Genomic DNA, 24,492 nt, shown 5'->3' with positions numbered 1-24,492 from the left:
ATGTCTTCTTTGGAGAAATGTCTATTTAGGTCTTCTGCCCATTTTTGGATTGGGGTGTTTGTTTCTTTAATATTGAGCTGAATGAGCTGTTTATATATTTTGGAGATTAATCCTTTGTCCGTTGATTCGTTTGCAAATATTTTCTCCCATTCTGAGGGTTGTCTTTTCGTCTTGTTTATGGTTTCCTTTGCTGTGCAAAAGCTTTGAAGTTTCATTAGGTCCCATTTGTTTATTTTTGTTTTTATTTCCATTACTCTAGGAGGTGGATCAAAAAAGATCTTGCTGTGATTTATGTCAAAGAGTGTTCTTCCTATGTTTTCCTCTAAGAGTTTTATAGTGTCCAGTCTTACATTTAGGTCTGTAATCCATTTTGAATTTATTTTTGTGTATGGTGTTAGGGAGTATTCTAATTTCATTCTTTTACATGTAGCTGTCCAGTTTTCCCAGCACCACTTATTGAAGAGACTGTCTTTTCTCCATCGTATATCTTTGCCTCCTTTGTCATAGATTAGTTGACCATAGGTGCGTGGGTTTATCTCTGGGCTTTCTATCTTGTTCCATTGATCTATGTTTCTGTTTTTGTGCCAGTACCATATTGTCTTGATTACTGTAGCTTTGTAGTATAGTCTGAAGTCAGGGAGTCTGATTCCTCCAGCTCCGTTTTTTTCCCTCAAGACTGCTTTGGCTATTCGGGGTCTTTTGTGTCTCCATACAAATTTTAAGATGATTTTTTCTAGCTCCGTAAAAAATGCCATTGGTAATTTGATAGGGATTGCATTGAATCTGTAGATTGCTTTGGGTAGTATAGTCATTTTCACAATGTTGATTCTTCCAATCCAAGAACATGGTATATCTCTCCATCTGTTGGTATCATCTTTAATTTCTTTCATCAGTGTCTTATAGTTTTCTGCATACAGGTCTTTTGTCTCCCTAGGTAGGTTTATTCCTAGGTATTTTATTCTTTTTGTTGCAATGGTAAATGGGAGTGTTTCCATAATTTCTCTTTCAGATTTTTCATCATTAGTGTATAGGAATGCAAGAGATTTCTGTGCATTAATTTTGTATCCTGCAACTTTACCATATTCATTAATTAGCTCTAGCAGTTTTCTGGTGGCAGTTTTAGGATTCTCTATGTATAGTATCATGTCATCTGCAAACAGTGACAGTTTTACTTCTTCTTTTCCAATTTGTATTCCTTTTATTTCTTTTTCTTCTCTGATTGCCGTGGCTAGGACTTCCAGAACTATGTTGAATAATAGTGGTGAGAGTGGACATCCTTGTCTCGTTCCTGATCTTAGAGGAAATGCTTTCAGTTTTTCACCGTTGAGAATGATGTTTGCTGTGGGTTTGTCATATATGGCCTTTATTATGTTGAGGTAGGTTTCCTCTATGCCTACTTTCTGGAGAGTTTTTATCATAAATGGGTGTTGAATTTTGTCAAAAGCTTTTTCTGCATCTATTGAGATGATCATATGGTTTTTATTCTTCAATTTGTTAATATGGTGTATCACATTGATTGATTTGCGTATATTGAAGAATCCTTGCATCCCTGGGATAAATCCCACTTGATCGTGGTGTATGATCCTTTTAATGTGTTGTTGGATTCTGTTTGCTAGTATTTTGTTGAGGATTTTTGCATCTATATTCATCAGTGATATTGGTCTGTAATTTTCTTTTTTTGTAGTGTCTTTGTCTGGTTTTGGTATCAGGGTGATGGTGGCCTCACAGAATGAGTTTGGGAGTGTTCCTTCCTCTGCAATTTTTTGGAAGAGTTTGAGAAGGATAGGTGTTAGCTCTTCTCTAAATGTTTGATAGAATTCACCTGTGAAGCCATCTGGTCCTGGACTTTTGTTTGTTGGAAGATTTTTAATCACAGTTTCAATTTCATTACTTGTGATTGGTCTGTTCATATTTTCTGCTTCTTCCTGGTTCAGTCTTGGAAGGTTATACCTTTCTAAGAATTTGTCCATTTCTTCCAGGTTGTCCATTTTATTGGCATAAAGTTGCTTGTAGTAGTCTCTTAGGATGCTTTGTATTTCTGCGGTGTCTGTTGTAACTTCTCCTTTTTCATTTCTGATTTTATTGATTTGAGTCCTCTCCCTCTTTTTCTTGATGAGTCTGGCTAATGGCTTATCAATTTTGTTTATCTTCTCAAAGAACCAGCTTTTAGTTTTATTGATCTTTGCTATTGTTTTCTTTGTTTCTATTTCATTTATTTCTGCTCTGATCTTTATGATTTCTTTCCTTCTACTAACTTTGGGTTTTGTTTGTTTTTCTTTCTCTAGTTCCTTTAGGTGTAAGGTTAGATTGTTTACTCGAGATTTTTCTTGTTTCTTTAGGTAGGCTTGTATAGCTATAAACTTCCCTCTTAGAACTGCTTTTGCAACATCCCATAGGTTTTGGGTTGTCGTGTTTTCATTGTCATTTGTCTCTAGGTATTTTTTGATTTCCTCTTTGATTTCTTCAGTAATCTCTTGGTTATTTTGTAACGTATTGTTTAGCCTCCATGTGTTTGTGTTTTTTATGCTTTTTCCCCTGTAATTCATTTCTAATCTCATAGCGTTGTGGTCAGAAAAGATGCTTGATATGATTTCAATTTTCTTAAATTTACTGAGGCTTGATTTGTGACCCAAGATGTGATCTATCCTGGAGAATGTTCCATGCGCACTTGAGAAGAAAGTGTAACCTGCTGTTTTTTGCCAGGAAATTGGCATATGATTGAAGAGGTCTGGAATTATAGTAAACATAGTACTGTTTTGTTCTAATAAGGATATGTTTATGCAGCACTAGCTGTTAATTTAATAGAAGCTACTTATTTTTCCTAAGGCTACTAGAATTTAGAAATTTTCTTTTATCAGAATGTAGCCTAATTCCTGGGAGGTGTTTAGGTTCTTAAAAGGCCATTTTATTTGTGGGAGAATGTCATCTAATGACAAAACAGCATCAGGAATTTGTTCTGCTGCAGATTCTATCTCTGTGACAATGTCTTTAATATATTATCTCTTAGGTTCAGTATTTACTTTTGTGCAGTAGAACCATGCTTTCAGTACCCACTGTTGACTTAGTTTGATGAGGAATGGTCATACACACACACACACACACACACACACACACACATATATAATATATATGTAAATCTCCTTTGTTCCATGTTTAGAATTCTTGAGGAATAAATGCTCTGTAAGTAAAGTATGTTTAACAAGCAGATACATAAATAGAAGTCTCATTCTACCATGACAGTCTCTGGTGAAACTAAATAACCTAGATGATTCATGGATAACTGCACCATAAAACCACAGCCTTAGTTTATGATGCTGTGTAGCCAGATAGTATGGGAAAAGTTACTGTGGTGACATTTTCTGCAGAACGTATTTGCTGAAGTCATCATAAGTGAAGTTTATTTTGCTTTATATAGGGATTAAACTGGGTCTAATGCTTACCATAATATCTTAATTTGATCCACAGTTTTAGATTTTTCTAGAAATCAAATACTGCCTGCAATTTAGGTCAGAAATCTTTAAAAGATTGGGATTGGACCAGATGACATTTAAGATGCTTTTCTTCAACTTGAAATTTCATAATAGTAGAGCAGCATGTAGTGTTATTCATTACAGTTTTTAATTAAAAATACTGCTTCTCACTCTAAAGCAAAGCAAAATATAACATTGTACTAACAGAAAATCAATTTTATAGAAAATACTCTCTTCTCCCCATGCTCTTCCTGCCATTTTCTCAGATAGCAGAAAATATAAATATTTCATATGAGTTATAGATTTTACTGAACTTTTTTCTTCTTGGTTATTATTCCCATGTCAGACACAGAAAGATTCTGCTAATAACTGTTGGAATGAATTTCTCTTTATTATGTGGGAGAAATAAAAGAAACAATGTTACTGTGAAATATGATGGACGATATATCAACTTGTGGCATTATAACATTGTTTGGGTAGTAAAGTTTACTTTTAACTTCTTCTTTCCACAATGGCTTAAAAGAAGACCGACCCAAAAATACCAAGAAAAAAGAGGACTCCTTCTAGCCAATGGCAGTCTCCTCCTGTTGTGCTTATCTTAAAGGATATGGAAAGCTTCACCACAAAAGTACTCCAAGACTTTATAATTATCAGCAGGTAGATGGCATATCTTCTGGCTTTTTTTCTCAAAATTCTTCTTATTAAGAAAACATACAACTTTAATCAAAAAGCAACCTTTTGCAGAGAAAATGAGTAGCAGTTTAACCCTCATTTTAATACTAATGGATTGAAACCAGGATGATTTCAAATTCCTTATAAAACTGAATGTTTGAACACTTCCTGTACGATTTTCATTTGCTTTTTGATCCAAAAATGAGAATCAGAAGTTAACCAGTTTTTAATTAGAATGATAAGGCAGTATAAAGTGTAGTTTCTCTCACCAAAGTTGTCTGTTTCTTACTTGCCCACTAGATGGATAAACTACTCCAGGTTGAGATATTTTTGTCATGTCTTATTTTCTGATACCTGTCCACCCTTAGAAGCTCTGAGCTACATATGGCTCTACTGAGCAAGAATGTTTTTTTAAATAACATTATTTTATATGGTATTTCTTTTTATTTATTTATTTATTTATTTATTTATTTATGGCTGCATTGGGTCTTTGTTGCTGCGCACGGGCTTTCTCTAGTTGCGGTGAGCAGGGGCTGCTCTTCGTTGTGGTGCGCGGGCTTCTCATTGCGGTGGCTTCTCTTGTTGCAGAGCACAGGCTCTAGGCGCATGGGCTTCGGTAGTTGTGGCACGCAGGCTCAGTAGTTGTGGCTCACAGGCTCTAGAGCGCAGGCTCAGTAGTTGTGGCGCACGGGTTCAGTTGCTCCGCGGCATGTGGGATCTTCCTGGACCAGGGATCGAACCCGTGTCCTCTGCATTGGCAGGCGGATTCTTAACCACTGCGCCACCAGGGAAGTCCTATATGGTATTTCTAATGAGAAACTACTTTTATGATCTTATTGGATCTTCAAGGCAATCCTGTGAGACTTGGAATTGAAGTAAATAACCCTATTTTTTATAAATTTTATTTATTTATTTATTTATTTTTGGCTGTGTTGGGTCTCCGTTGCAGTGCACGGGCTTCTCATTGCGGTGGCTTCTGTTTTTGCGGAGCACGGGCTCTAGGCGTGCAGGCTTCAGTAGTTGCAGCACGCGGGCTCAGTAGTTGTGGCTCATGGGCTCTAGAGCACAGGCTCGGTAGTTGTGGCTCATGGACTTAGTTGCTCCGCGGCATGTGGGATCTTCCTGGACCAGGGATCGAACCCGTGTCCCCTGCGTTGGCAGGCGGATTCTCGACCAGTGTGCCACCAGGGAAGCCCTAAATAACCCTATTAAAAAACCCCGTGACGTGCTTTTCCCATGGTACATTTTTTACAATATAAATTAATTTGGTTTCTTCTCTATGTTAACTTGCTTAATAGTTACGGCTACATTTGCCTAAAGATGTATTGTGTGATAATCTACTAGTAATAATTCCTACTTTGATAGTCTTTTTTTTCCCCATTTGAAACTAAGATTTCCAGATCCTAAGACTTTTCTTAATGCTAACACTGAACTGATTAACATGCTGAAAAAATGCACAATACAGAATAGTGACAGAAAAGCTGTGCTTTTTTGGAACTCAGACTTGTGACTATTTTTACCATCAAAAGTAAGAAAGAAGAACTTAAACAGTAAGATAGTTCAAATACTTCAGTACTATGAAAGTAGAACTGCATACAGCTAGAATACTGAAAAGCAATAGCTAGTAGGAGGGAACAAGCAAAATTATCAGCTACGATACAGAGGGCTCTGACCTACAATAGCCCTCAGGGATATTGATGTTTTACTCTGTGGAAGTCATTTATGTTCATATTGGTAATGCTAAGAATAAATCATGTTCAATAAGTTTGAGTTAAGACTGTGGGGAAGGAATGTAATATTTTTTTAATGATGTCCATTAAAAATATCTTACCTATTTGTAAGAAAAGTTTTCTAAAGCTTAGCTGTTATGGTGGGGTGACATAGTGTCTGTTAGAAATGTCCATAAATAGAATAAGTTACCTTGAAAATTAGTGCGCTTCATGTTACTGAACTCTTAAAGCATAGTCTAGATGTCTAACTGTGAGGAAGACTGTAGGTAGGGCTCAAACTTTGGGCGAGAGATGAGTAGCATCTAATGCCTCTTCTAACACTTGATTTTGTATAACCTTAGAGGGAAGCACTTGATCTCTCTGGACCACCATGTTCTTATTGCTAAAATGAGAGGATCTATTAATAGATTGATTTCAGAGCTAGAATGTCTGGGAAATAACTATTTCTGTGTTACTGTAACAGAGGAAAATGAGTGACCTAAAAATTCTTATTATTTAGTATGATCTTCCTTAGCAATGTCTTATAAAGTAGGCCTTAAAATAAAGGTGGTCTTATTTTAAACTATGGTGTATTGAAATATATTTGCTAAAGACATTCCACTTTTGCATCTTCCTTTGAAAACTAGTCAGCATCTACATGAATTTCCACTAATACTCATTTTTGGAATCGCCACGTCTCCTATTGTCGTCCATCGGTTGCTTCCTCATGCAGTATCATCTCTATTGTGTATAGAACTATTCCAGTCTTTGTCTTGCAAGGAGCACCTGACTACAGTACTTGATAAGGTAAAAAGAAAAAATTTTACCAGTGAAATAGGATGAAAAGAAAACTGCCATGGACAGTTTATAAATATAAATGTTAGTGATAAATTTCTCAGTATGATATTGTATATATTCCTTCACATATTTTACTATTTTTATTTAATGATTTTCTCATGTATAGTATTGCCTCTTCACTTAAAATATAAGCTTTATGAAAAGAATGATCATATCTTTCTATATCTACCTACCTATTTATCTATCAACCAGTCATTACTCAATAGAAACTTACAGGTTTTTAAAATAAATTTTTACAGAATTTAATGACTTCCTAGTAACAATAACAATGTTTTCACACTTACATTTTATATTAAATGATTTGAAGTTTTTCATGGACTCTTTCCTGTCATGCTGCTCGTGACAAAAAGTAAATACCAACGCTTTCCCAGACCTTACCTCTATGTTTCTATGTAAGTGGAAATACTGTTCTTTAGTATTGACCTTCCGTGAACTGTTGCTAAACTCACCTCCTTGAAGATGTCCTTTGTGCTGCTGTGTAAGGTAAACTAACGACCACCTTCCACTTATTTAGTAACCACTTCTGCATTTTTTTCCCTTAAAGGTGGTAGCCACTGACTTTAGGGAAATTTTTTCCAGCTACAGTACTTAAAGTTGCTAGGTTGTTTCCAAATTCCGTTGGCCTTCTATCACTGTTTCTGTTTGAAAAGCCTAGTATGACTTTTTGTTTTCAGCTGTAAAATCTTCAGTGTAGGCCATTGAAAATTAGCTGAATAATGCAAATTCAGCTATTTAATATTTTTTAAATAGACACCTGTTAATTTGGGGTTTCTCATTTAACAGTACGTAATGTGTTGTTACTCTTCGTTAATGTGCATCAATATGGATGAAAAAGAAATCTAATAACAAGAATTGCCAAAGCCTACGGCTTCTTCAGTGGCTTCTGTTGGGAGAAAAGAGTTTGTATAGATGATATTTTTTAATAGAATTTTTTAAAATTAGGAATTGAATGAAGGATGATGGACATCTGTGATTCTGAAGATATAGTAGGAATAGCTTCTTTTGTTGTTGTTACTGTTGTATAAGTTTATTTAAAATTTTGGTTGATATCTGACCTAAAAAAATCTAGCTACTAGTATAGCTTTCATAGGTACTGTGTTTTGGTATCATTCGTTGCCTCATTATTTATGCTTGATGTTTATGAAGAGGGAAGACTAACCAGGAATATGTCCTGCCTCCCTTTTCTCTTTCAGCTACTTCTTACAACTCAATTTCCGTTTAAACTAAGTGAAAAAGTGTTGCAGGTTCTGACCAACATCTTTTTGTATCATGATTTCTCAATCCAAAACTTTATAAAAGGACTTAAGGTAAGAAGACACTAATGGGTTTGAAAATTCGCAAGCTGATTCTAAATAATTTGCATGTTATTTCAGACTGACTTTTTAGTGTGATAATTGGGCATTTTAAATGGCAAAATCTGAGTAAGTAAGTTCAAGTTATATTATTCTAGATTCTATGATTCCTTTGTTACCTTGCAGCAGAATGTAGAGAATACGTTAATTAGAATATCAAAAATGGAAAAAGACCTCTCCATTCCAGTGATTCTTAACCATTTGGGGGTGAGGAGGAAGGGACCTTTATTTTTGAGAATCTGATGAATGCTAATGGACTTTCTACCTAGGAAATACTATATATATGGGGTCAGCAAACTTTTTCTCTAAAGGGCTAGATATTAAATATTTTTGGCTTTGCATGCTACCTGTGGTCTCTGTTGAATGTCTTGTTATTTTTTTAAAATAACCCTTTATAAAGGTATAAAAATAATTTGTACTTCCTGGGCCATACAAAAATAGGATATGGGCTCTAGTTTGCTGTGCCCTGCACACATGTGTGTGTGTTCATTTATATTTATTCCTATATATTGTGAATGGATTTTCAGTAAAGTTTCATAAATTTCAAGAAGAAAATTCATGAACTTAGCTTCATAACACCTAATCTAAAAAAGGACTCCATTCTCCAGTTGTTTCAAAGTTGATAGTATTTCCTTCTTTCGGCAACTACCTAAAATACCTTAGCAAAGTATAGTCGTGAACACACGCCGGTTGTCAGGTTCGTGAAAACCTATGTAGTAGTAACCTTCAGTACAAAAGTGCAATATGATAATACCTCATGTAGTGCCTTGAAGATTATGAATTATTTCTCATATGTGTTCTTCCTCTACATTAAAAACTATAGTATTTTATTACATAAGAGTATTAGCTCTTATGGCTAAAATGTGTTTTTTTTTCAACTTAGACTTTTTAAAAAGAGTATTTTAAAGCAAGAAAATATTATTTACCTTAGCAATATGTGAAATTAAATGAAATTGAGATGTAACTTTCTAATTTATTTCTCATTCATTTCATTTTACTCATTTTATTTGCTCATGAGTGTTTATCACGGGTCTACTGTAAGTCAAGCACTAAGCTGAGCCCTGGAGATATAGAGGACAAAGAAATCTCTGTCTTCAAATTGCTTATTTAGTGAAGCAGGCAGAAGAGTAGAATGGCAGTTACAGTTCTGAGTAGTCAGTGCTGTTAAAGAAACATGCCCGGGGTTCCATAGGAGAACAGAAGTGTATCCTAAGGAACAGGAGCTAGCTGGGTCAAAATTGGAAAGGCCACAGTAGAGGGAGAGAGCTCTGTTAGAGGGCTACTGCAGTTACCTAGATAAGATACAACAAGGGCGAAACAGGTAGTGATAGTGAGACTAGGGAGAAGGAAACAGATTTGAAGATGAGATAGAATCTTGTTACTCGGTGGATGATAGGGTGTGTAAGAGAGGAGCATCTTACAGACACACAGGTTCTAGCTTGGCAGATAGTTTGGAGGTTGGTACCCTTTATTAAGTGTACATGTTAAAATAAAGAGCCAGTTTGTCAGAAAAGGATAAGTTTCTTTTTATGTATGGTAAATTCAGGGCATGTGGGATATAAAGATTTGGTACCCAGGAGAAAGATCTGGACTAGAAATATTTAGGATTTATCATTAAAAGGTGGTGGTTGAAGCTGTGTAATGAGGATGAAGTCACCTAGAGGAGTGAGGAAGGGACCAAGAGTAGAGCCCTAAGGCAAGCTGACTGTATGAGTGAGCAATAGAAAAGGAGACTAAAAACAATAAGGAAAACCAATAGAAGGGAGAGATCACTGAAGTTAAGGGAAAAGAAAATATAAACTGTAGGCTCAAATACCATTGAGAAAGTCAGTGAAGAAAAGCATATTAACCAGATTACTTAATCTTTCTGTTTCTCAGTTTCCTTATCTGTAAAATGAAGGGATCTGATTAGATGATTTTATAGGTTCTTGATAATTTTTTTATGCTAGGCATTTTACTAAGTATTAACATTGCTTCATTAATATGTATTATTCTCAGTTTTGCACTTGGAGAAACAGAGGCTTAGGTTAAGTAGCTTGGCCAAGGTCACACAGCTAATAATTGGCAGAGTCTTTAGACCCCATTTGTCTAGTTTTCCTAATCATCAGTGGGAAATATGTGTAAGTTTTTACTTCTGTAGAAGGTGCAGTAGGGCATATAATCATTCGGTATATGTTTGAGTCCTTCCCTTATTAGGTGGATGTGTTAACCAACTTATTAATTGACCCAAATATTGGGAACACACTTGGACCAAATAGTTAGGTATTACTGGGTTCTTGTCCTATCTATAGCTCTACTGTAACTCATGTGACTTAGTCCCATTCCTCCTCCCCAGCAAGTCCGTTATTGTGTTTGGTTTTTACTTTTCTCATGTTTAAAAAGTAGTGTTAACATTGGAATAAATATTATCACATTAATATAATTGGAAATATATAAGTAAGAAATAAGATCATGTTGATATGTGCAAAAATACTTTAGCACTTAGCATGAACAGTTGCTTTCAATTTTGTACTTGTTTCTAAGTTAGGCTGGCCCTTTGCCTTATAGCCTTATTTTGGAGGATGGACTATTTTGGACTATTTTGGAGAATTTCCTCTTGCCTTGGATATCTGGTCTTCAGCTCTACAGGTTCAGAAATTCATTATCAGTTTACCCAGGAAGGATCAAGCTCAAATACCTTAAGACTGATATATAAGCTAGCATGTTAATTTATTAATTTGTGATGCGGAATGCTATTTTCCAGGGACAAGGATGTGTTTTGTCCACTATCTAGGGAACTGTCTCTTTGGTACAAGGTATCTGGAAAAACCAAACTGGTCATGAGAAGCTTGCTTAGATTCAGAGCTTTTAACATGTGGATAGTCTTGTAAAATATATCTTACAAGTTATGGTAGGATCTGGAAAATCAATCACCCTTGTACTGCAGAGGCCACAGCATTCTAGACTGGAATACATGTATCTACCAGATACTGTACCATCTTTTCCTCCATGAAATAAAACTGAATTTAAAAAGATACATTTTCTTTGGACGTCCCTCTTTTTTCATATTGTTTTTTATGAGTAGGCAAAATTTCTGCTATTGTAGCATTTTTATTTATTTAGCAGACCAGTTTTTACACTGATTCTAGATTGGTATTTTCTTAAGAGTATTTGAGCATCTGTTAGGCTATTAGGTCACACCGCAGTCACATCCCCACCACATTTACTGTTATTGTAAGTGAGTTGCTCCTGCAGATAGCTAAGTTATTTATATTAGTTTCTTTTAGTTTCTACTTCAGACATTACAATTTTCTGACCTTGTCGACAAAATTGGAGTCTTAAAATATTCAAAGTATATAGCCATTTGTGCATTATTTGCATTGCTATTGTGACATTATTAAATATATTAGTGCCATAAATATTTTTGCTGTTTAAAGAAAACCTTAAAATTGAGCAAACATAGGGCAAAAGAGTTACTGTCAAAATACAGCAAATATATTTAATTTTAACATTTCTTTCAGCTTTCTCTATTAGAACATTTCTATTCCCAGCCCCTCAGTGTTCTGTGCTGTAATCTCCCAGAAGCCAAGAGAAGAATAAATTTTTTATCAGATAATCAATGTGAAAACATCCGACGTCTTCCATCGTTTAGGAGGTAAAAAGAGAAGTACATATTTAACACATCTTATAAAAGAGTTTGGGGCAAAATAAGGGATCTCAGACCCAGTTATTTTTGAAGTGGGTAGAGGGAAAAATAACTTCTTTGTTTAGAGCAAAATAAAACACTTTTGTTTTTAATTGAGACATTTCTTTGTTGGATTTGAACACTTGGCATAAAGAAAAATATTTTTACAAGGGGACATAATTTGCAGGTTCTCCAGAGTTACTTTTTATGAATAACATTTCCTATTTCTGGAGTTTATGGCTTTTGTTTATTATTAGACCCCTAGACTGTGAAATGCAGCTGGTTTAAGGAGTTAAAAATTACCGTAAACCATGACTGTCATCTTGAACTTATGTTTGAGAAGAAATAAAAGAATGTGGCCACCAATCTACGTAGTTCTTTTTTTCCATATACTATTCAAATATTTAGAATTCTAATTTTCTCTTTTTGTGTATGGGATGGTAAAAATTTTAGGTACGTGGAAAAGCAAGCTTCAGAAAAGCAAGTTGCACTGTTGACCAATGAGAGATTTTTGAAGGTAGGAATATGGATATATTTGTTTCAGTGTTATTCTCTTTTTTTTCTTCATGGAAAAGAACACGCACATAAAATTTATTGAGTTAATTTTATTTAAAAAAATTTGTACATCCTAATATGCTTTGCACAATGAAGTAGTGGATCTTGATAATTGTATAGGAATGTGACTATTAAAGGTGACACAAAACTTCAGTTCTAAAAGGAAGACTTTTTTTTTTTTAATCAAGTAATAAAACTGGAACGTGAGGTTTCTCCTGTGGTCTGTTTTGAAAACACTTGCAGATCTCAGCTTTCTTTCCACATAGCAGTTTTGGAATCTGTAGGCGGTCTCATTTTAGTGTTCTTGTAAAGACTGTCATAAATAAAAACACATAGAAGCCATGCAGCTTAGAGACCCACTGCTAAGTGGGTATTGATTTGATTTGAAAAAAATGTCATTACATATTGATAATATAGTGCCAGGAAAGAAGTAATGAGCTTAGAAAATGATGAGTTAGCCATACAACATAGGGAATATCAAAAGAGGGGTTTTTTTTTTTCTTTCTAAAATAAATAATACTTGGACATGATACATAATTCAAAAGGCAAAGTTAACATACAGTGAAAAGACTCCATTCCACCTTTGTTCTCCAACTACCCACTTACCCTCCCTGGATTCAGCCAGTGTTACTAGTTTCTTACGTATTATTCTAGAGATATTCTCCACATATACAAGTAATTATATATATTTTGGGGATTTACTCCTCTGTCTTACAGAAGGTAAGTATATATACTATTCTGTACCTTGTTTTGTTTTGCACTTAATCTTGGAAATCATTTTATATCAGTACTAAAGAGTGGCATTGTATTATTATTTTTTTAGATTACCTTTTTTTGTTTTGGTATAGTTGATATACAATATTGTATAAGTTTCAGGTGTACACCATACAGTGATTCACAATTTTTGAAGGCTATACTCCGTTTATAGCTATTATAAAATATTGGCGGTATTCCCTGTGTTGTACAGTATATCCTTGTAGCTTATTTATTTTATACATAGTAGTTTGTACCTCTTAATCCCCTACCCCTGTCCTGCCCCTACCCCCGTCCTGCCCCTACCCCCTACCCTTACCCTACTGGTAACCGTATCTGTGAGTCTGTTTCTTTTTTGTTATATTCACGAGTTTGTTTTATTTTTTAGATTCTACATGTAAGTGATATCATACAGTATTTGTCTTTGTCAGACATATTTCACTCAGCATAATACCCTCCAAGTCGATCCATGTTGTTGCAAATGGTAAAATTTCATTCTTTCTTATGGCTGAGTAGTATTCCCACTGTATATATATTCACCACATCTTCTTTATCCAGTCATCTGTTGATGGACACTTAGGTGCCAATATATTGGCAATTGTAAATAATGCTGCTATGAACATTGGGTGCATGTATCTTTTCAAATTAGTGTTTTTGGGTTTTTCCGATATATATCCAGGAGTGGAATTGCTGGGTCATGTGGTAGTTCTATTTTTAGTTTTTTGAGACCCCTCCATACTGCTTTCCACAGTGGCTGAACCAATTTACATTCCCACCAACAGTGTACGAGAGGGTTAGCTTTTCTCCACATCCTTGCCAACATTTGTTTTTTGTGTTCTTTTTGATGATAGACATTCTGATAGGTGTGAGGTGGTATCTCATTGTGGTTTTGATTTTCATTTTCTGGATGATTAGCAATGTTGAGCATCTTTGCATGTACCTATTGGCTACCTGCATTTCCTCTTTGGAAAAATGTCTATTCAGTTCTGCCCATTTTTTAAGTTGTTTGTTTTTTGAAGTTGCGTTATGTGAGCTGTTTATATATGCTGGATATTAATCCCTTATCAATAATATAATTTGCAAATATTTACTCCCATTCAGTAAGTTGTCTTTTTATTTTGTTGATGGTTTCCTTTGCTGTGCAAAAGATTTTAAGTTTAATTAGGTCCCATTTGTTTATTTTTGCTTTTGTTTCCTTTGCCTTAGGAGACAGATCCAAACAAATATTGCTGCGAATTGTCAGAGTGTTCTGCCTACGTTTTCTTCTAGGAGTTTTATGGGTTTCAGTCTTACATTTAGGTCTTTAATCCATTTTGAGTTTATTTTTGTATGTGGTGTTATAGAGTGTTCTAATTTTATTCTTTTACATGTAGTTGTAAGAGTGGCATCATATTTTATTGAATGAATTTACCTTCATTTATTTAACAAGTCCCTTACAATTAGAATGCATAATGTCACACTTATTTTCATACTCTTTATAACTTTTTAAGGAAAAAGTTATTAGAAAATTGTAATAAAATTAAGATGAGATTGAAGTTAAGCCCTAGTGCTCTGTGGGTTATACTGATACAAACTATTTTCAAATTTTGAATAAAAGAGTATTAGTTCCTAGTGGGCATGTGTTCTATATAGGTAAATACTAATTTACCTCCTTTTTTTTCTTTTTAATAAATTTATTTATTTTTAGCTGTGTTGGGTCTTCATTGCTGCACGCAACGAATTATGACATACATAATTACAGTGGAGAATGGCTTTTTTTAAACGTTATTTCTGAGGCAGAATCCACACTGAGCCATAATATATAATCACTTCTAGATTGGGTTTAATAATCATTTTAATAATCTCTGTCATCTTTTCAGAGCAGTATAGAAAGTCTTCAAACCCTAATATAGGTTATTTCAGTAGAGAAGAAACTTAAGAACCAGTGGGAAAGGATGTGTGCATGTTTATTGAGTTTTTCAAGATTAGGTAGATTAGCTCTTTGCTGAGTCAGCTAGTTGCCAAGTGCATTTCCTGCTAGAACTTTCTGTCAAGAGTATTTTCAGAAGCCAGGAATAGATTTTTTTTAAATTAATTTATTTTATTTATTTATTTTTGGCTGTGTTGGGTCTTCATTGCTGCGCAGGCTTTCTCTAGTTGTGGTGAGCGGGGGCTACTCTTCGTTGGGTGCACGGGCTTCTCATTGCGGTGGCTTCTCTTGTCATAGAGCACGGGCTCTAGGCACGCGGGCTTCAGTAGTTGTGGCGCGCGGGCTTCAGTAGTTATGGCGCGCGGGCTCTAGAGCGCAGGCTCAGTAGTTGTGGCGCACGGGCTTAGTTGCTCCGTGTCATGTGGGATCTTCTTGGAACAGGGCTGGAACCCGTGTCCCCTGCATTGGCAGGCGGATTCTTAACCACTGTGCCACCAGGGAAGTCCTAAGGAGTAGATTTTTAAAGAGTACCTTTAACCATTGAGATAACAAAGGGAGAGAATGTCTAGGCTGGTCTGTTACAGAAATAGCCTGACATTTAGCTTTGCTTTTCAGTAACTTTTTGTGTATTTTCTAAGCATTAATTTATACTGTGATTGTATTTGTTGCACTTATCAGCCCTGTTTGTTATTATCCTTGCTGTATTCATTTTGGGATCGCATATTTAATCATTTAGAGGCATATTTTCTTGAGACTTACATAGTAAGAAATATGAAGGCGCACAAAGATTTGTACCCTTAACCTGAAAAAGTCATCTGCAGGCTACCTGGTAAATTCAAAAGACAGAAGATATCTCTGAAAAAAATCAATCAGTATGTCTGTTGATTTTTCTGGTTTAGAGCAAAAGTATCTTTGACTATTTTATTCTTATAATGCTTTTCTTTTTCTCTTTTTATAGTTTTGTTTTAAAATACATGATAATTTTATGTGTATTTTTCTACAATAAAAAAAAAATTAAAAAAACTCCATATGATAATCAATAATATGGTACTGCATGACACAGGGGAAGATCCTGATCTTGACCTCAGAAATCTTGCATTTGAACGCTAGCTGCTCATCAGCGATGTGTACTTAAGGAAATCACTTACCCTATTTAAGCCTCAATTTCCTTAGCTCTGAAATTGGATGATAATTTCTTAGTATGATTTCCTCATAGGATTAGTGATAATCAAAGTTTGTTCAGCAAGTGAGAGTGAGTTAAAAACAAATAGAACAATAAAACTTATAAATGTAAATCATATTGTTACTATTTATTTTTCACTGATAAAAATTAAGATCAATATAAATATACTGTTTTATATATTCTATAACATACATACTATATATAATACTCTGTTATACAGTCATATAGATTATATAGTTATATAGACTTACCTACTGTTAGAATTGATCATTTTGTGCCCATTTTCTGCATTCAGATTTCTAAGACGTAGACCTCATAGTGTTATTGAGAGAAATTTATACTCTTTATATCAAGATTGTTTCTGCCCTAAAAGTCTGGTTTGCTTTCTACTCTGATAAACTAAATGAGTGATTCTCAGACCTTAGCATACATCAGAATCACTTGGAGGACTTGTTAAAACAGAGATATCTGGGCTCCATCCCCAGAGTTTCTGATTTTGTAGTCCTGTGCTGGGCCCCAGGAATTTGCATTTCTAGCAAGGTCCCAGATAATGCTGATGCTGCTGGTCTGGAGACCATTCTTTAAGAACCACTGAATTAGACTGACTCCCTAGGAGGAAACGTTATTTATTGTTTCCCTTACCCTGTTTTCTTAAGTGTAGAAGTAAGCTACTAAATTCCAACCTAAACAAATGATTCATCTCAATTATCTTCTGACTGGAATCAAGATGTAAAAAAAAAAAACTTCAACTCCCTTAAAATTATGGACCCTTAGTTTCATAGATACTGCTTTAAAACTGTGTACCAGCTTTGTATTTCGTAAACTTAATGAATTTTTTTAATGTACTTGTAAGTTTAAAAATTTAGCTAACCCAATCATGTACATTTGTAGAAGATTCACTAAGAAGTTCAAACTAAGGTGGGACCTTAGAATCTTTACTCTTTCATCATACAGCTGATGAAAGAGTAAAGATTCTGTGCATTTTCTCATTTCTGAGTAGTCTGTCCTTGAACAGTTGTACAGTGCAGCTGGGTACAATGGCCAGAACGTGTACTCTGATAATCAACAATCAAGTTCTTCTAAGTTTAAGCAGAATAAGCTTGCTCAAGCTCCCATTAATTCAAACTTCTGATAACTCAGTAGCTTTCAAAGCCTGTAATAGAAGTTTAACCAAATAATCTTTAAAGTTCCTTTTGGCTCTAGAATGCTAAGATTGTATTTACTTGTTCATTAAACAGATTAATAATATTTTTTTTCTGACTGCTTAAATCATTTAGATTCCTCATTAACATTTCATTTTAGTGCGTAAGTTTAATTGAAATTAAATTTGGTAAAATATTATGGTAAACAGCTGTAGGTTTTAAGTGAAATAGGAATAGTGACTAGATATATTTTTACCATGTTTTTGCCCCATAGTATTGCTTTAGTAATCAAGCTTTCTTTTTTTTTTAACTTAAATCTTTAATTTATGAAACTATGTTTCATGAGAAATTGAGCTGTCAAAAGTGCCTTAAACAGGACTTTCAAATTCACCATAATTACAGAGATACAATTTTTACTCTTGCTTGTGCCTGAAATTTTGTTTCAAGTCAGGTATTAAGGAGAGCTTTGAAGAAGATTTTGGCGTCATATCACATTTGCGTAACTGTTATCATTATCCTATAATAAAAAAAACCCTAGTTCTTGAAATACTGGAAAGATTTTGTTTTTGGCTGTGCCAGGTCTTAGTTGCAGCATGCGGGATCTTTTAGTTGTGGCATGTGGGATCTAGTTCCCTGACCAGGGGTGAACCTGGGCCCCCTGCATTGGGAGCGTGGAGTCTTAACCACTGGGCCACCAGGGAAGTCCCTGGAAAGATTTTTAATAGTGAAAAATTCTCTTCCTTTCCATGAGCAAATGTTTTGGGTGGGGGGGGAGAATATTAACAGCTTTTCCCAATTAGTGGTTTTTATGCATTGTCCGAATACCATATCTAAGATTAGGCCCATTTTAATCTTGTGCTCTCTACACCGACCACGTTCTATATTACTAGTAGTGATTTGCTGTTCATGTTGGTCCTGTCTTGCCAAGAAATTGCATTATCCTCAGTATATTTAATGAGTGACTAATTCCAAGTACTTCATCTAAGAAAATCAATTTATGTATTTTTATTCAAATCTTACTTAAAACTATGTGGCATGTTCTCAGCCCTTAAAGGGTTAAACTTCATGGTATGTAGAAAACTTAGATTCAGTCTCTTGCAGGTGACAGTTGAAGTTTTATTATTCTGACTTTTAATGTTTCATGCCACTATGCCTATGTGCCCAACTAGATTTTAACTCCATTGAGAATGGGAAGTAATAGAACGTCTTAAAGTTGTAATATATTACTATTACGAAGATAATCTGATTCAGCATGCTGATTTTACAAGTGAGGAACTGCAGCCAAGAGAAAGGAAGTGAAATATCTGAAATCACAGAGCAAGTTAGTGGTAGGGCAAGGACTTCGGGTCACCATTTAGTATGCTTATCATGAGCTTGTTGCAGACCTGCCTTTCACCTTTGCCCATGCCTCTTCTTTCTGTTTCTTTTGGCAGAACCAAAGGGCAGAAGGAAGGGGGAAATCTATTAGAAAGAATAATAAAAGGAAAAGAGAAGGAAAAAAGAAAACCACTGCAAACAAACTACCAAACGTGATCAAACAAGCTAGGCATTATTAGCCTGGTAGTGTGTGAGGAATTGACACTTTAAATCCAAACCCTTCATCACGTGCTTCTGATGTAAATGCCGGGGTAGGAGTATGGAGGACAAAAGCCTGAGACAGATGAGAGGACTGGCACTCACGCCACTCAAGAGCTGGGAGAAAACGGTGGTTTGCTGTTCTCTAGGTAGCTGCCATGTGATCGGGGAAACACTGTCAGCCAAAATTTCTCTCTAATGAGAAAAATAACACTTAGTTCTATCAAGATGATAAATAAGAAAATGCTGTGTTCTTGGACAGCTGATGTGTTTTCATCCAAAAATTCAATATGTTTGTTTTACCAGCTTTTAATGATCTGAAAGGAATAAATTGCAGAAATTTAGTCACTTTTACATACTTTCGTGTAATCTTCTTGAGATCACTCTTCACCCCATGCATACAATTCTAGACATGAAAGTGATAAATACTGTGGAAATAAGAGAAATAAATGCAGAAACTAAGCATCATGGCAAATGTAATTCTACTCAAGTTTTCTTTACCTATATATATATTTAAGTTTTACACAGTCATTGGCTTCTCCAAAAAAAAGTAACTAGATCAGTAATGATAGAGGCCTTGTCATGTAGGTAAACAATACATGAATGATTTTTGAATGAATGACAGAATTGATGTGATTGGAGATGGCTGATTTAAAAGGGTGTATTACACGTTGACTGGCAGCTGACAGCCTGCTATAAATGTGATTTTTTAGGTCCATGGTGGTTTTTGTTTTTAATCTGAGGCAACATTTACAAATTGAGATATTTTACATCACAAATTCAGACTTCTGTCTTCTTTTGAAAAATTATTTAAGTCTGGCCCACACCCAGCAAGACAAAAGCGGTTGCTTTTATTTAGGAGAGAGACTGCGTGTTGGCCTCCATTCATTCATGCACTTCCTCATTCAACAAGTATTTTTTGAGTGACTGCTGTATGCCAGGTATTAATCTAGTACAGGACTGAACAAAACAGTCAAAACCCCCTGCCTTCGTGGAGCTTATCTGTTACCAAGATGAGTAGGTAAAATATCTATGTTAGTGATAATTGCTAAGGTGAAAACAGTGAAAGAAAGGGAATATGGACGGTGTGCATGGGGAGTGGGATTGAAATTTTAAATAAGAGCCTCACCAAGAAGGTGACTTTTTAATAAAGAGGAAGTTGTAGAGCTTGCCATGCAGGAATGTGTAGGAAGAGAGTTCCAAGCAGAGCAACAGTAAGTGGAAAAGACCTGAGGTTGGAGCATGTCTGGAGCGTTTGAGGACGAGCAAGGAGGTTGTTTCTGCTCTGCTTTTTTTTTGTTTTGTTTTGTTTTTTAATTTTTTTAAAATTTATGGCTGTGTTGGGTCTTCGTTTCTGTGCGAGGGCTTTCTCTAGTTGTGGCGAGCGGGGGCCACTCTTCATCGCGGTGCGCGGGCCTCTCACTATCGCGGCCTCTCTTGTTGCGGAGCACAGGCTCCAGACGCGCAGGCTCAGTTGTTGTGGCTCACGGGCCTAGTTGCTCCGCGGCATGTGGGATCTTCCCAGACCAGGGCTCGAACCCGTGTCCCCTGCATTGGCAGGCAGATTCTCAACCACTGTGCCACCAGGGAAGCCCTGCTCTGTTTTTCTTACAGCACACTGTTCCTATATCTGTTTTGAAGATCAGTAGAGACCAAGAGGTCTTCATGTTTCAAGAACAGAAGAAAACATATCTCTTTGGGAAATAATAAATATTTCTAGGCAGTGTATCTCTGTTGAAAAGGACCATCCTAAACACAATTATGAAATAAAACAGTGGCAGCTATGACTAGGGTACAGAAAGGATGCCCGAGGAAAAGTTTAATGCATGGAAAACAGGAGTACTGTTTGAACAGGCTTTGCTTTTGTATGAGCATAGTGTGATGCTGCTGTAATGTGTTTATTAAGTGGGAAATTTTCTCATACATCAAAACCAGACTTAAGTTTATGAAAAAGTGTTCCTAAAGTGCATTAGGATTGTTGCCCTGCATAGATAAAGGCATTTGCAGATAGGTGTCTCAGTAAGACAAAGAACTTAGAGAACAGGTTACGTGAAAAAGTTAAATTAGTCATTTGTGATGTTTTCTGCTGCAGCTGATAAGCACACAGATATAAATAACAGTGGAATCTTTCTTATATGGAGATTAGGTTCTAAAGTCAGCACATAAAGCAAAGATTTGGGATGGTCAAAATTACTCTTGAAAATCTCTTAGAAAGATATCACAGATCTTCTCTCAATTAAGTCCCATGTAGCCGGTTTTATTTCCAATGTTGGAACCAGAACCCCATTTCCTCACATGGAATAGTCTGCCATGTTATAGGAACAAAACCAAACAAAACGTTTTTTAAATGCTAGCATTCCACTCAGCACAGGGATGTGATCCACAGTGGGAAGTGTGAAGAGACCAAGACCGTATCCCTCCTCTCACACTTATTCCAGGGCATATAGTTCCTTGAGCGTGTAACATTGCCCATACCATGTCAGGTATTTCTTTTCTCTCCACATACAAGTAAATTCAGTGAAGATGGCATTCATTTCTACTGTATCACCTAGTTATTTGTATTTACAGTTACTCCACAAAGCAAAAGTAATAGGTAGTGCATGAAGCAGCAAGAAGTATGATTATTATTCAGTAATAGATTCCTTTTTCTCCAGAATATTGCCCCTGTTTAAAAGCTGTTTAATCACACATCAAGGCAAACAGTTAGTGGCTTTATGCAGTCTCTGTCATAGCTTACAGTGAAAATAGAATTAAAGTATACCTTGCCAGTGGTGGTTAAAATACCCTTTGTTATGATAGGAGACCTAGATTTTTGTAATTCCAACTAACTCAGATACTGGTGGGAAAACATTTTGATACTAAAAGCTTTTCTTTCATTTGCCCTATGCTTTCAGGTAATGGTCCATAGATCGCTGACCAAGGAATTGATTTCTGAGTTAGAGTTTAGGAAAATATATCAGATTTGTTGGTTTATATATGTTGGATTTGCTTGAATTTATTCATATCTGAGGTATTTTTTGATTTATTGATATCTGAGGTATTATTTTCTGCATGGTTGACCACTGAAAATAATGGGTATCTGCAAGATATTACTGAAAAAAAAGACAGCTCAGTAGTTAAAGTCCTTTGTTTGACTTCTTCTCATTGGAGAAAAAAATTTGAAGACCATGCCACAGATCATAATCCTCTTAAGAAAATGTTACAGAAATAAGCAGTGACAAAAGTATTTGAGGCCTGAAAAATGCTTGATAGGATGTAGTGTTTTAAAATCATTTCTAAACCATTTCAGAAGGTTCTAGAAAACATAATCACTTCCAACCACCCCCCGCCCCCAAGAAAAACCTTTTGAAACTGATTTGTGAGCTCAGTCATCCCATAGGTTTCTTAAGACACTATATCCCATATCATACTTGTTGGATTCTAAACTATAAAGCTTGTTGGCTTCACATTCCTCTTTTTCACTTTTTTTTCCCCTTAGTTGGTAAAGTGACTAAACCAGTATTGGAGATTCCCAGCAAAAAGCAGGGGTTTACACCTGCAGTATTTCTTCTACAGTCTCTCCTTCTTCCCTTTCAAACACAACTTTACCAGGACTTTAAGAAAAGCATACATACATCTTAAGCGGAACCTCAGCAACCGTTAATTACATTGGTAGTGGGCGCTCTGGTGATCTCCTCACCCTTCTGATGCCAGTGAGGTAGAGGGTAATGGGCATACCTTGCTGTGGTACACACCAGGTGACTAGCATGGGCAGGCATCCAGCGGGCGCTCTTTTGCACACTTGTGTTTTGGGGAGCCAAGTTATTGTGGCAGTGCTGTAGATAGGAGGAAATTAAATTACAATATTAATTTTGGTGTGTGTGAAATATTGCCAGAGTTGACACTAAATACAAAATATCCAGCCTTTATCCTAGATTTTGTGTGCATTAAAAATTCTCAGAATTAAGGTTAATTTGTAATTCTGAATCTTTTCTCATCAGTTTTCTGGAAATTTTATATATATATATATACCCATGAATTAGATTTTAGTATTTTATTCTTTTAATTGCTGGCTTACATATTTGTAATGTATTCTATGATTTTTTTTTTTTAGGAGGAAACACAGTCATTACTAGAAAACCTGCATGTTTACCATACAAATTACTTCCTGGTTTTGAGATGTCTTCATCAGTTCACCTCTTCTCTTCCCAAGTACCCACTGGGTCGACAGGTAACCAGAACTTACTCATTTGGAATCTACGAAGTAGGAATATTAGTGGTTTTTTGCTTTGAGTTTGGTAGCATTCAGGCATCAGAATTTGAAATGGATCCAAATCTTGCAGTGAGTACGCAATCTAAATCCATTCCAGCTGTACACTTTACTCGTTATTGAAACAGTATTTTTTGTCTGATGGCCACAACTAGAAACAGCCACATGAATCCAAGTGGTGTTGCTTTCTCTCCAATGTACATGTGCTAAGGCATTTAAACTTTTTTTCTTTAACATTTCTTTGTCACTTATACTGAGAGAGCTGATCCTCCGCTTTAGTGAAATGGAAAAAGGAATCTGTTTGAGACCATTTAATGGTTAACCTTGCATTACACCCAGAGCTAAAGGGAAGCAGTTTAAGAATTTGCTCCTTGCAAAATTATGCTCTGCTGGCCTTCGTGTCATAGCATAAACCTATGAACCACCTGTCAAGTGAATGCAGTGGAAGAATTCTGTATTCCTAAATCTTTGCATCCTTAACTCAAAGGTTAGAGAACAAATATAAATATGTAAGAATGACTTGTTTATAAGACATTTTCTGCCATTAAACCTTTTTAGTAATCACATCATCATTTTAATAATTTTCTTATTGCAAAGTGACTGGTGATATCAGCCAATCCCAATGTGGTCTCATTTTGCTTTCATGTGAATGGTGTTTTATGTAAATGCCTGATCCATGTGATATATGCCAAGTCTGTTGTCATCTACAGAAAGTGGCTGTTTTTAATAACATTATTTTTTTTGACTTGACCATTTATGATTTTTCCAAACGTAGTGTGCAAACTTAGGAGATCACTTTTGATTCCTCACAAGTGTGCTATTCACTTCCAGATCAGAGAGCTGTACTGCACGTGTTTAGAAAAGAACATACTGGATTCAGAGGAGTATGCATCGGCTTTGCAGCTGCTGAGGTAGTTTGTTTTTTTCCTTTTTTGTCTGCTCTAAGCCTGCCAATAAGTAACACCTGCCTCCAGAACTCTGCCTGCCAAGGAGTTTCATAAGTAGCCATGTTGTAGCTAATATTTGTATATGTCTTGAATTTATGTTTGTAGCTTATAGTGTTTTTAATGTAGCAACCATCCATTTCTTTGCTGGTTTTACCTTGTTTTTGAACTTTTGATTTTTTAAGTAAAATGAGTGTTTATTTAGTGAAATATTGACACTGCACAGGGAGAACTTACGTATGGATCATTTCCATCCAGCCAGCTTGCTGTCATGGTAGGGAAGGTGGTCATGGAAAGCAAACCCACGTGGCCCTGACCTGGTTGGGCGGAGGAGCAGCATCACTGGGTGAAATGCATCCTGTGAAGGAGGCCACGGCTGACGTTGATGAGGAGCAGCTACCAGTGGGCAGTGGCCCTGATGCCTTCTCCCATCCCACCTGAGCTGGCTCTATCCACA

General features: G+C 35.8%; 1 protein-coding gene across 11 annotated transcripts in view; it reads left to right on the top strand.

Annotated features, from left to right (window-relative positions):
- ORC3 (origin recognition complex subunit 3) overlaps window positions 1–24,492 on the top strand; it is a 65,314-nt gene that overhangs the window by 14,633 nt on the left and 26,189 nt on the right. For 8 of the 11 annotated variants that reach the window (XM_061206746.1, XM_061206744.1, XM_061206742.1 and 5 more), the window contains 7 exons: window positions 3,994–4,127; window positions 6,499–6,658; window positions 7,903–8,016; window positions 11,562–11,695; window positions 12,179–12,242; window positions 22,936–23,052; window positions 23,923–24,002. In XM_061206746.1, coding sequence (XP_061062729.1) covers window positions 3,994–4,127; window positions 6,499–6,658; window positions 7,903–8,016; window positions 11,562–11,695; window positions 12,179–12,242; window positions 22,936–23,052; window positions 23,923–24,002 — 803 coding nt within the window. The remainder of the gene's footprint in view (window positions 1–3,993; window positions 4,128–6,498; window positions 6,659–7,902; window positions 8,017–11,561; window positions 11,696–12,178; window positions 12,243–22,935; window positions 23,053–23,922; window positions 24,003–24,492) is intronic. The other 3 variants (XM_061206743.1, XM_061206740.1, XM_061206748.1) reach the window with 2 other exon arrangements.

Source organism: Eubalaena glacialis, chromosome 12, assembly GCF_028564815.1.
Source record: "Eubalaena glacialis isolate mEubGla1 chromosome 12, mEubGla1.1.hap2.+ XY, whole genome shotgun sequence".
NCBI lineage: Eukaryota > Metazoa > Chordata > Mammalia > Artiodactyla > Balaenidae > Eubalaena > Eubalaena glacialis.
The sequence above is the reverse complement of the archived record's forward strand: the minus strand, read 5'-3'. Positions and strand labels throughout refer to the sequence as shown.